Source organism: Corythoichthys intestinalis, chromosome 17, assembly GCF_030265065.1.
Source record: "Corythoichthys intestinalis isolate RoL2023-P3 chromosome 17, ASM3026506v1, whole genome shotgun sequence".
Lineage (NCBI taxonomy): Eukaryota > Metazoa > Chordata > Actinopteri > Syngnathiformes > Syngnathidae > Corythoichthys > Corythoichthys intestinalis.
This window is the reverse complement of record NC_080411.1, coordinates 39,319,285-39,332,644: the sequence shown is the minus strand read 5'-3', so window position 1 is coordinate 39,332,644 and position 13,360 is coordinate 39,319,285. Positions and strand designations below refer to the sequence as shown.

General features: G+C 39.1%; 1 protein-coding gene across 1 annotated transcript in view; it reads left to right on the top strand.

The window, feature by feature from the left end:
• Window positions 1–13,360, top strand: part of LOC130905910 (cilia- and flagella-associated protein 44-like) — a 74,701-nt gene that overhangs the window by 14,181 nt on the left and 47,160 nt on the right. Inside the window, exons 6-8 of the mRNA XM_057819692.1 lie at window positions 1,565–1,679; window positions 12,895–13,059; window positions 13,204–13,359. Coding sequence (XP_057675675.1) covers window positions 1,565–1,679; window positions 12,895–13,059; window positions 13,204–13,359 — 436 coding nt within the window. The remainder of the gene's footprint in view (window positions 1–1,564; window positions 1,680–12,894; window positions 13,060–13,203; window position 13,360) is intronic.

Below are 13,360 nucleotides of genomic sequence, written 5' to 3'. Positions count from 1 at the left end.
TATTAACATTCTTTCTGTGAGAGGGATCCACGGATAGAAAGACTTATAATTCTTAAAGGATAAATGTGACTTTGTATATTGTGACTAAATATTGCCATCTAGTGTATTTGTTGAGCACTCAGTAAATGATACTGTAGCCATTTAACTGTTCTGCCCAAATGCATGATGGGAAGTGCAACCATGACTGTGCGTAGTGGTACCAATTGATATATCTTCTCTACGTTGGGAAATAACATATGGTGTTAAGAAAAAGATCAATTACTACCTTTCTTCCCCACATTGTTTCCCACAATATTTCTAATCGTAGGGAGAGGGATCGTAAGGCTTTAGCCAATTAAAAAAAGGCTCCAAAGGCTGCCAAAATTCACTCTACTCATTTTACTTTTAGCTCTATTTATAGGTAAAACGGCGCCATTACAGATTTAACGCGACAATGCGTGAATGGGTCGTGCAGCGCATGCGTTAATTGCGTTAAATATTTTAACGTGATAATTAAAAAAAAAAAAAAAATTACCGCCGTTAACGGGATAAATTTGATATTCCTACCTTAAGCCTAAACTAAAGACTCTGGATGAGTGTAACATATTATGTCTGTAACGTTAAATACAATTAGAAAACGATTTAATTACAAAAAAAATATATCTATTAAAAAAAGGCATGTCCGATATTTTTTTGCCGATTCCGATACTTTGAAAATGACGTGATCGGACCCGATCGATCGGGACATCGCTACAAAACACTACTGTTTTTTTCCACCTGCGTCGCTAAAATTGAACAAAACTGAAGTCACCTCGTGTTGCTTTAAAGAGAGCCTTTTGTTTGAATGCCAATATTTATTCATGTGAGCAAAACGATGATAGCCGATAAAATAATGTTTGAAGACAATAAAAATTACACTGCTTATGGGCACAGCGCTGGTGTCAATTATACCCACACACATGCACACCTATAGACATGAGCACAGGTACATCTGATAATGGGTATTAATGATGTCACAAGAAAGGGCGGGGTAATCTGGAATACTCACATATGATTGGCTAAAATAGGACCGGCATTGTCTGCCACTACTTATGATGGGCACTTCCTGGAAATTCTGGCTTTTATTTCCATTTTCTCCTCTATTGTTTATTTATGTGATAGGGGCAGTGCACATTGATAAACATCTATTTAGAGACATCTAAAAGACGTAGATATGACGGATTATAGCAAAAATTCTAATTTACATCCGCAGTCCCTAGGCAGGTAACGGAACAGTAAGACACAACGACATAAGAAAGATTAAGAGGTTACAATAAAGCACAGTACAGTACATAACTGAAAAAAAATATAAGTTAGTGGGTACAGGACTGGCTTACTTTCAACCACGACCTTGTAATGAAGGAACAATTAAACATTAGTTGATTAAACCTCATAAAAATGAAATACAATTCTTTCTGCTGGAATGCACATGATGAAGGTGTTGTCATTTCCATTAAGAGCTCATATGAAAGGCCATTTTTGGACCAAAATCATAATGGCATTAAATGTTGTATACTATTGCCGTTCAAAATACTTTTCTCCCCAGGTTCTGGAAAATGGCCAGCACATTTACAGGTCTCAAACTAGAAGGGCTTATTGGCCATTTTGGAAAAACTGCAGCTACAGATATTGAAGGCTACATCGAACTTCCTGATGGAAAGGTCTGTGCCCTGATGATCATATTCTGTTAATAGGGATGTCCTCTATCCGATTATGTGATCGGAAATCAGGCCGATCAGGCCATTTTTCAGAGGAATCGTGTGGAAAGGAACAGGTTTTTAATAGTAAAAAAAAAAAAAAAAAAGTATTTTGCTGGCTAAAGTCTCGTAATTTTGCCATGTCACCTTGAATAAATGGATTTTTATTATTTCATATTCCATTTAGCACAAGACTATTATTTGTCATGACCATGCCATTTATTTAGCTATTGGGGAAAAATACTTGGATAAAAAAAATAATATCCTGTAAAAATATTGGAGTAGGTATACTGAAACAATGACATTTTTAGGCTGTATTGGCACCATGGAAAAAGTGCTTAGAAAATGGATTTCGTTCCACTGAAATGGATCTACATGATCTCTGCATTGTAATTTACATACGTTGCTAATTACTACCAAAAAAAAAAGTTCTACTCACGGTTTCCAGTCATTTTTTAGTAATTAGCGTTTTCGTGTCGGTCTTTTTTTCCCCCGTGGCGCAGTGATATTGATACGGCGGAGTCGTATCGTCAGTGTGTGAAGCCATTTTAGGTCACGTGCACCAATAGGAGACGAGGACTGTTGCTATGCGCTTCGATAAACAAACAATATGGCGGCGACCGTGCCAAGCTACGACACGAGCAAGATGAACCAAAGATAAGAAAACCGCATTCGGAATTTAGTCAAAAGGCATCGAAACGATGCTATATGCATCTCTCAACTGTCCAAGGGCGAAAAAGGGCAGGAATTTGGAAAAAACGTGCAGAGCCCGCGTGGTTGCGTCAGACAATGGCTTTCTTCCCAGGCTCCGTCGAAGGATCTTGCTGAAAAAGCGTCGACTGGGATTTTTAACGACATTCACTACAGGTAAGCCACACACACGCCTTTTGTTGTGAATAACTATGGGAGTTGTGGGCTTCTGGTCAGATCACATATGAAGTTAAGACTTGCAATGTGAGTTCTGGGCTGTAGCGGTCATTATTATGATGTTAGATTGTTAACTTTGAGCAAAAAGTTTAGATTGACAAATAACATAGTATTTAGTCTGTTTAACCGTAGTTCCAAAAACCTATTTGATAATTTTATTCAGGAAAAAATGGCAGAATAGACAAGCCTATATAATTTGGATTGGAAGATTATGTAAATATGATATGGATGAAACAGTTCTCACATGGTTTATGTGTGTGTGCGTGTTTTTCAGAACTGAAACACCCTTCACTGACAGCTACAACTTCTTCTGTGAGACCGTCGTCCATTAAAAGATTAGAGTTGACCAGGAAGTGCTGCGAATGGACAAGCTTGTGGAAATATGGCTTTATTGGGACCATGGAAAAAGTGCTTAGAAAATTGATTTTTTCAAAGCCAATACCCTCCTAACTTAGTCACCAGCCAGAAATGTATCCTGATGTGAATACACAAAAATACAGATCTAGTGTTGCTGTTTTTGCTTGTTTTAAGTGTTATATTAATTCTGGCAACACAAAATCTTTATCAAATGTCATAAACACATCTACCAAACATTTGAAACAAGTATTGGTGCCTTAGTATACACATAGGTGAATTCAGAATGAGAAATGTAGCTAATTTCTTGAAGGAAACACTTCAACATTAATGATTTGCACCCAGCACAATGAAATATATATTGAATTAAGCTAAAGGCTTATGTGTCATATTAAAAATATCACAACCTACTATGCAATGAAATATATAAAATAAAAAATGCACGCCATGATCATAAATAGCTGAAAATCAACCCAATTGCTACCACACCCTCCTAGATGTGAATCATGGCAAAAATGGAATAAGACAAAAAAATTAAAGGGTGATCAAAAATATAATGTGCCAAAATCATAAGGTGATACTTAAAAAATGAAAGACATCACAAAAGAAGTGATGGACACGTGTTGACGATAACTTCCAAGTTTTATTTCATGTTTCACAAGTGCTCAAATGTGAGCACACCCAGCAGCACGGACAAAATCAAGCCACGATGAGAATTCCTCTCAAACGTGTGCATGTCGCAGTTATTGTCTTGATTGCGACTGTTGTTCGATATTTCACATCATCAGTACTTGCTGGACGTGTTGGTATGTTAAAGACAAAGTTCGTTATCCATCTTTATGGCACATAACGTATGTTATACACTAAGTGTATGTTCCACCACTTCCAGCGAATATTGATGACATGAAAGATTACATAACAGACGCAATCAACGCGGGAGGGAGGAATTCTCATGTCAACTTGATGTTGTCCATGCTGCTGGTGATGGCCATATTTGAGTACTATGAAAACATGAAATTAAACTTACTTCCTACATCTGTCCAAGGTAGTTTTTTTGTTGTTGTTTTTTTATGTTTTTCGTTTTTGACATGGCATTTTGATTTTGGCACAGCCTTTTTTAATCACACTGTATATACACAAAAGGTTGGAATCATTCAAGTATAGTACTGTTGGTACACATTTATTTAAACATGGAAGTATCTCATACTATAGAAATACACATTATTACACATACAAATATTGAAAAACGAATTAAAAAAAATAGAAATAAAAGAATAGTAAAACTGTACATGACAACATTACTCCTCAAAATCGCTTTACTCAAAGTCATCATCCCATCCAAGTGTCTTCTGTTTCTTTGGAAACATTCTCACATGCTTGGCACCGATATAAATCAGTACAAGAAAGTTTTGCAGACATACAGGAACATCTTCCCATGTCACAATTGGTTGCCTTTCAACTACAGTTGACTACTTGCAAAACAGTATCGGGCAGGATTTTTAGTCATCCATGTCACTGCCAACTGCCCATCCTCAATGTCCCACCCATTCCCAATGGGTGAAGGGGCACACATTTTAACTGTCAGACAACGTTTCATAATTGCTGCTTGATAGTCTGCTGTCCTGCAATGTTGGTACAGAGCATCAGTTTTGGGGGGAATAGAATGTTCTGGCAAGACTGACGAGGCCATACAGAAAGATCTGCATTTGGCATCATTTTTGGCACATGACTGGCAAAACAGGTGGCACACGTATTTACACAACGTGTTAAATGTTTGTAGGTCAAGTTTAAAACTGCTGCCCAGCTTTGCAAACCCAGTCAGGTATTCTTTTTTATGACGTGCAAAAGAAAAGGTTTTTTTTGCCTTTGCCATGAAAGGCACAAGCAGAGTCACAACCTGTGAATGTATGGATGCCAATGAGTGCTGAACACACACTAGTGCCAGGAGCTGCAGAGACCTTAGAGACGTCAGTCCTCGTTCTGCTGCCTCCTCCTGTGAAAAAATGCAATTTACACTGTAAATCTATCTGCAGACTAACAGCAATCACTGCCACGTCAGTATCAGGGCTTTTATTGACTACAGCTTGATGTTCTTGAGCCAAAAGGTTTATTTAGCCATTGTCACCCATAACTGGTATGCAATAAAAAAATTCTACTGGATTCACTTTCGACACACTGTACCCTATATACATTTTATAACAAAGTGGTATTGATATCTGGGCTAAAAAATGGTATCGTTACGACACTAGTTTAAATAAGATTTTTTTTAGCATAAGTTAATAACAATTAACCTTGTAGTAAAGGCGTGCGTGTGGCTTACCTGTAGTGAATGTCGTTAAAAATCCCAGTCGACGCATTTTCAGCAAGATCCTTCGACGGAGCCTGGGAAGAAAGCCATTGTGTGACGCAACCACGCGGGCTCTGCACGTTTTTTCCAAATTCCTGCCCTTTTTCGCCCTTGGACAGTTGAGAGATGCATATAGCATCGTTTCGATGCCTTTTGACTAAATTCCGAATGCGGTTTTCTTATCTTTGGTTCATCTTCGCTCGTGTTGTAGCTTGGCACGGTCGCCGCCATATTGTTTGTTTATCGAAGCGCATAGCAACAGTCCTCGTCTCCTATTGGTGCACGTGACCTAAAATGGCTTCACACACTGACGATACGACTCCGCCGTATCAATATCACTGCGCCACGGGGGAAAAAAAGACCGACACGAAAACGCTAATTACTAAAAAATGACTGGAAACCGTAAGTAGAACTTTTTTTTTGGTAGTAATTAGCAACGTATGTAAATTACAATGCAGAGGTCACGTAGATCCATTTCAGTGGAACGAACCAACACAATTTTGGCTCAGCCAATACAGCCTATTTGCGGCTCTCTTTGTCACGTTTTCCTCGTTCTGAATAATTCCCCCTCAACGGGCTGACTGGTCATTCTCAAGCCATTTATTTAGCTATTGAGGAAAATACTTGGATAAAAAGAATATCCTGTAAAAATATTGGAGCAGAGAGACTGAAACAATGACATTTTGCGGCTCTCTTCGTCACGTTTTCCTCGTTGTGAATAATTCCCCCTCAATGGGCTACATACTAAATCAGATGAAATCGTGACTCCACTGACGTCATCCACCTGTTGGGGACGCTAGAGCCCTATAATGATAGACGTGGCTAACCGGCAGATTAAACGACTAATTTCTCGTCATCTGCGCTTTGCTAAATTGTTGTATATAGTCGAATCGTCTCAAAATATGATTCTAATTCACATAATAATCCTATTTAAGACTTTTTTTCTCATGTTGTACGCACTTTAAGTGTCAGTTTACATCTTACGGGCTGATTCTACCACCTTGTGGTCATAATAATTGATTGCAACCGTTGTGTGACGCAATTTGGAACACAGGCTCATTCAGTTGCACAGTAGGCCTACATACACAGCCTGTCAGTTACATTGATGCTGTTGACTCCTTTATGTTACCTTTCTGCCTTTGAAACTATGTCTAAAGGAATTTTACATCTATACCAACCTGTTAATATGCAGTATACGTGTGTTTATGGGGAAAAGCTATATGAAGGAAATTTGTTAATAAGTCCTGCTGGATGGAAGCCAACCTATACTTATAGCTTGTAGCTCACGTGAAGTCTGTTCTCTGCATGGTATTTGTATACCAGTGTGTATTGGGCAGTTGCATTGTTTTTTTTGTTTTTTTTCCATAAATTTAAATGAATTACGCCTTATAAAAACAATAAAAGACCAAGCCTTGTGCTGTATTGGATTTCTATTGACAAAGTAAGAAAGCTGTACCGCATACAAACAGAAAGGATTGTCTTAGGAGTGATTTGTTTGAGGATGCGAGGTAATTATTATATTTTTCGTACCATGCATGCATTTTGAAACGTGGAAAGAATCAATGGGAGATATTAGCTGCTACTGCATTGGCATCATGTTTACGTAAAATAAATGCTAACGCTGCATGGTTGTTTTTTTTTTTTTTTTTTGCTTTTAACTAAGTATCGAGACTGTTTTACGGTCATATCTATTAAAAAAAAGAAAAAAATCAGGGATTTAAGCATTTATTCACAAGAATTTTCACTGGAAAAGCTCTGTTTACATTAGGCATTTGCTAGATACATTCACCAACAGACTAGCATTGTACTGCGACATATTTACGTAAAATAAACGCTAATTGCACATTTTTTTTTGCTTTTAACCAAGAATCGAGACTGTTTCACGTCCATATCTATAAAGAGTTTGTGAATTTAAGCATTTATTCACAAGAACTTTCACCGGAAAGGCCCTCTTTACATCAGGCGGCCGCTAGCTACATTCACCAACAGACTAGCATTGTACTTTGACACATTTATGTGTGACGGGTCACAATATCAATGTGACGGGTTGCAGCTCTCCATCACTGGCGTTCCAAACATCACAGACACAAGTGGAATGCTACTATTGGCATTTATTGTAACATCCCTGCAACACAGTGTGCAAGGAGTGAGATGGTGGTCATGTCGACAAGCACGTCTTTCCTGTACATCACAGTGTCCTCCTCGCAACTGTACTAACAAATAAACAACAAATTAACAAAAACAATTGTTATCATAGTGATATTTAAACAAACAATTGGCCTAACAGCATATAAAATTCACATTTTCAACATTTTAACACACAATAACAAATTATTTACATATTTAAAAGGTGTCCCTAAATGCATCTCGTGTGTGACGCAGCAGCATTATGGTGAGCCACAGTGAGAGACCGAGCTGTGGGCTCACATCCAACAAACACAAAACAGTTCAAAAATACCAAACAAACTGTATACAAAGTAGCACAATAATATGCAGAGGGGTATTTTACCTGCAACACAGTGTGCAAGGAGTGAGATGGCGGTCGCGTCGACAAGCACGTCTTTACTGTACTGCACAACATATGAACAATGGCGCATTATTAGTAAGCTTCGGTCCAAAACTATTAACTAACAAGATTAAACTGAGCGCTAACTTTGTGTCACTACAACTATGGGAAGCTGTACAGGAAAACCGCTTGGTAGAATGTGTAATACAAGCAAAAGATGACTTATCATTGTCATTTTTGTCGATCATTGCAAATGTGGGACTCGCCATCACAGTGTCCTCCTCGCAACTGTGCCTTTTCCGCGCTAGTTTGCACACGTCCCCTTCCGCGAGCGAGTCATGACGTGTCACTTCCGGCATAATTTAACAAGCATATTTACCCCCCTTACATATGTAACATAAACGCTAACTGCGCATTTTTTGTTGTTGTTGCTTTTAACCAAGAATCAAGACTGTTTTACGTCCATATCTATAAAGAATTCAGGGATTTAAGCATTTATTCACAAGAATTATCAACGGAAAAAGCTCTTTGTCTGTGATCCCACTCTTGACAGCTTTGATGGCCTCGCCAACAATGCAGAGCCCCTATTTATCGGCCCCGTGTCCTGTCAATACATTATGAAGTCTATGATTTACTATTAGCTGGCTTTTGGTTCAGTTCACTTATGTACAATATTTAAAAAAAAAAATTAAGGGCTAAAAAGTAACAAAATAATCCAGAAATACAATGGCACTGCCAAAAGAAAGCGGAAGTACTGTAAACAGTACAGTACTGCAACATGTTTGGAACTTTTGTTCAAAAATAGAAAAAAAAAAATTGGTATCGGATCTGGACTCTGGATCGGTATTGGCAGATCTTCAAAATCAGGTGACTTGGATTCGGGTGCAAAAATATGCAATCAGGACATCCCTTCTGTTAAAGGGTATGAAAACGCAAAGGGGGTGTGAGACATCAATAGAACCGTTATGTGCCAAGCAGGGGTCGCGTTAACCGAATATTTTCCGTCGTTGACCGATTTTTTAAAACGGTGACGGAAAAAACTGAAGTCCATCCGTCATTTTGACCCGTTGCAATTCACACCCCAGACCACAGGGTGGCGAGTGAGCATATTAATTAGCTATTGTCTCTCTTAATGCATGACATCGTTGGCCTTACTCTGAAAAAATGTCAAGGCAACTGAGTGTCCGAAGTTTCTTCAAAAAGCCCCAAAACGACGATGGTGTTGATAAAAGAGGTGAAAAAACAGGGACTGCACAAGCGGGCACGCAATTCAAGTCCATGCGCACCAGGAGGAAAGTGTGAGACTATGTTCAGGCCACAGCAGGTGAACTGTTAATTTCATTGTTCCATATGCTACATATGGTAGGCTTAGGCTACCTACTTACTGGGGCCTCAGTGACGTTTCATATTCTCGCTATATGATTATACAACTTTAACATTTGTTAATAATACACTCTGTGTGTAGTATCATCCATCGCTTTTCCTTTTTAAATGGGCACTTATAAGCGAACGCAAGAAGTAACAACGGAAACATTTTTAAACAGGCATTTCACGGGAGAGCATTTCGACTCTTCGGCCAATCATATAGCGAGAGCGAGTGGATAGTGAGGGGACCGCGCGCGGCTCTTAAGTATCTCTATCACGTGACTGTCGTTGCCGGTGTAGGCGCTTGAACCTACACCGGTAACGCGCTCGGCCAAATGGACACATAAGTACGGAAGGTGAATTATGCCAAACAAAGGGTCACCACAATGTCATTATCATCATTTTAAAAATTTAAGTGACGGGTAAAAATAGATTATGACCGGATTTTTATGACCCTGTCAGTCAAAATGACAGACAATGAAAAAGTCTAGCGCAACCTCTGGTGCCAAGATACCAAATATTGATAAAGTTAACAGAAAAATCAATCACATTAATGAGCAATTATCGAAAATAGATCGAAAATGACAAACATTTCCGAAAGTGTTCCGGAAACAGCCGAATGGGGCGGAGACGTCATAACAAGGAAACAAAAGGTCGAGGCAGGTGCCATCGTTGTTTATCGACAAGAGAGTTGCGTTCGTGTTTTATCAAAAAATCGCTAAAATGGTTCAAACCTGTCATGCTATGTGATTTACAAATAGCCATTTGCCGCAATGTTAGTACCCATGAGTTCCCGAACGCGAGAAAAAGAGCTGGACTACGCAGACAATGAGTAAAGTTCGTCAGTGCTAAGAGGGCTAATTTTGCAATTTTACGGGGAAAAGGGAACCTGACGAGCCAGAAGATGTGCCTACAACCTCAAAGAAAACAAAATTTATGCTACTTCCCAATCACTAAAGACCCACGAATTGCGAAGGAGTGACACGTATGTGAATAAATCGAGTGATTCGAGCATGTCTGTGGAACAGGAATATCAGCTTGTAGAGATCGCAAATGACGGCGACTTAAACGTACATTTGAGACAACAACTCTACCGAAGTTCTTGATTAAAGTCATTTCGGAATATCCTGACATCGCTAGGAGCGCGCTGAAAACTGTGCTAAAATTTCCAACATCGTGTATTTGTGATGCTAGCTTCTCTCACTCTCCCATCTCGGGACCATCTCGTCTCAACGAAACAAACTCAGCCCTCCCACTGATTCAGCGGGTGAGTTGTATTTTTTCCCTGCACTTAACACGACGGGTCTAAAAACAATTGCTATTTTATATTTGCTGTCTTTTTCTGCCGCACATTGCTGGTGTTCTGACAAATTTGGCCTGCACGTAACGTTAAAAAGGACCGCGAATGCAGCGATTCCTAAGTACACACTACAAACTTTCTTTAAAGAAAGGAATATTAACTTACGTTTGCCATGTTTGGCGCACACAACAACTGCACGTAGCCCTCTCACTTAACGACTTTGCCGTGTCGTTAAGCTTTAATTTACGCCATTTCCGTGTTGCACATGTATGTTTGTGATGTAAATAGTTTTTTAGCACCATTGGATAACATTGAGAGTCCAACTGAATATAAAAGAGTGCTTTTTTCACCGCCACAAAAGCTTTGGGAGCAAAATTTTATAAGGGTGCAAAATTTGACAGGACACCGGTCCGTGAAAAAAAGACCCAAATCACACCGGTCCGTGGTGCAAAAAAGGTTTGGGACCCCTGCTCTAATCCCATTCATATTTGTGTCGGTTGGCAGAGCGAAACCGATGATAGCATATTTAATGATAATTATTGGATACATTACTTTATTTTGCGGTCACGGTGTATCAGCTTCACAAAAAGAAATGCAAAACAACCATTCGGTGATTCTGTTGCTGCCGGTGTTTCATCAGTGTTATTGCTCCCCTCAATGATCCTTTCATTAGGCTGCATTGGCTTTCGTTTGGGCTCAAATTGATAACCCAAAACACCAAAGAAAGGTTCATAACTCTCCTCGTCACCATTAGAGGAATGTTCGTTACGTCGGATTCGTCACTGCAAATAGAAACAAAATTGTCCGCCATCATCGCCGCTATTCAGTACTAAGCACTGAGCCGGGTGTTTCCCTATAGTGACGTCACGCACACAATATGCTAGATTTCCGGCATCTCGGGGGCGGGTCCTTTTAGCTTGACAATCGACCTAATTTCTATCATTTTCTTGGTGTTGCGATGTGTGTAATTACACGAAGTGGCATGATATGAATTCAATAGGCATGTGTTGATGGATAAATGATGGAATATTAGCATTTCCCCAGGTGTTGTCATACCCTTTAAGTGTTTAGACTGGAAGCGGAGACAATTATGAGTATCGTTGATAAATTTTATGTACTTACATTTTTTATGTTCACTTGTATGCATTACGTAGTCTTTTATTATTAATCAAAGCAATCATGCATTCACATTCTGGTTAGTTTTAACATATAGCATTTGGTTTTTATATGAGTAAGCTCAGTTATCTTAGTCCTTTGAAGACCACGAAGGTGTAACTTGAACCCCCCCTCAGTCTACTTAAATCTTTGTCCATCCAATCAGGGGAAGCCACAAGACAACCCCCAGAACTGTTCCTTGTTGACCAATAGTTTGAATGAGTAAAGTAAACGCCCACTAGATTGCATTTGGTTTTTATATGAGTAAGCTCAGTTATCTTAGTACTTTGAAGACCACGAAGGTGTAACATGAACCCCCCTCAGTCTACTTAAATCTTTGTTCATCCAATCAGGGGAAGCCACAAGACAACCCCCAAAACTGTTCCTTGTTGACCAATGGTTTGAGTAAAGTAAACGCCCACTAGATTGTAAAATGTGAGGTATATATTGGAGTCAAATACGGTAATGTGTGTGCCTCATTCATTAAAACATGTATTTATTGTTTGACCGCACCCTGAGACTCTCAGTATTTGTGTGTCGATTCCGTTTTTATGAAAGCCTCCAGAACAGAAAAAGAATGCGCGGCGTTGAAGGTACGAGGTTGAGAGCAAACGCCAACATAAACAAAACACAATTACTGTGACATATAATAAACTATTAAAATATTATACTGTATATAATAAAAAAATAATAATCATTTTGAACTTAAAAAACAAAAAGCGACATGCAGTTAACACATAGTACAGTGGTACCTTTACTACGTCAATACATACAGAATTTTCAGGTTAAGACACGCCTCAATGGGAAAATTTTGCCTCTTGTTACGAAAGAAATTTCAGAATACGAAAGGCAAAAATACAGTATGGCTGGTACTCGCAGCTCCCAGAGTATACTGAATGTAACATACTTCTAGCTGCTCTGACATTAGCTATTGCCTAGCATTCCTGGCATCCAATTGGCTAGGAGGGATGTGTGTATCCCAGCGTCCTCTTCATTTGCCCCTTGTTTTCCGACATCTTTATATGAGTGTATTTACTTTTATTCTCTCCTCTATTGTTTTTTTTTTTTTTTTTTTTTTTACACATTATGCGCAACTCTGATTTAATGTTTATTGTGCAGTAATCTAATTGTAACATGTATTTGTTACATGCTTTGAACCAATTAATTTCATAAGCAGAGGTACTACTGCACTAACTTGCCATCTGACCACCTTTCTTCGTCTCAGGTTTTATCTGGCTCAAACTGGGGCAACCTGCTACTGTGGGATGGAAATGCCATTAAAGTGGAGCTCTGCAGCAGGGGCGGAAATTGTTGTCATGCAGGGGTGGCCCAGCCTTTTGCCTTGGAGGATGGACAGCTGATGACCTTTGGCGCTGATGGAATGATTCGGGTAGTATACAAATTCATTTACATAGAAATTGACATATGAAATGCTCCATATAACTACAAGTTCTTTTGTTGGATCTTGTTGCGTTGTGCAAGTGTTCATAATGTTGTGGCTTGTTGGTGTATTGTGTTTCCTTTGATCTTGCAGGGCTGGGACTTTGAGACCATCGACGCCGCTGACAGTAGCAGTGAAAACAGCAAATTTGAGATGGAGCCAGTGAATGAATTGCTAGTTGGGCGTAACGTTAATCTCTATTCAGTAGTGAAAAGCTCCCAACAGGACTCTAACATTTGGTTTGCTCAGG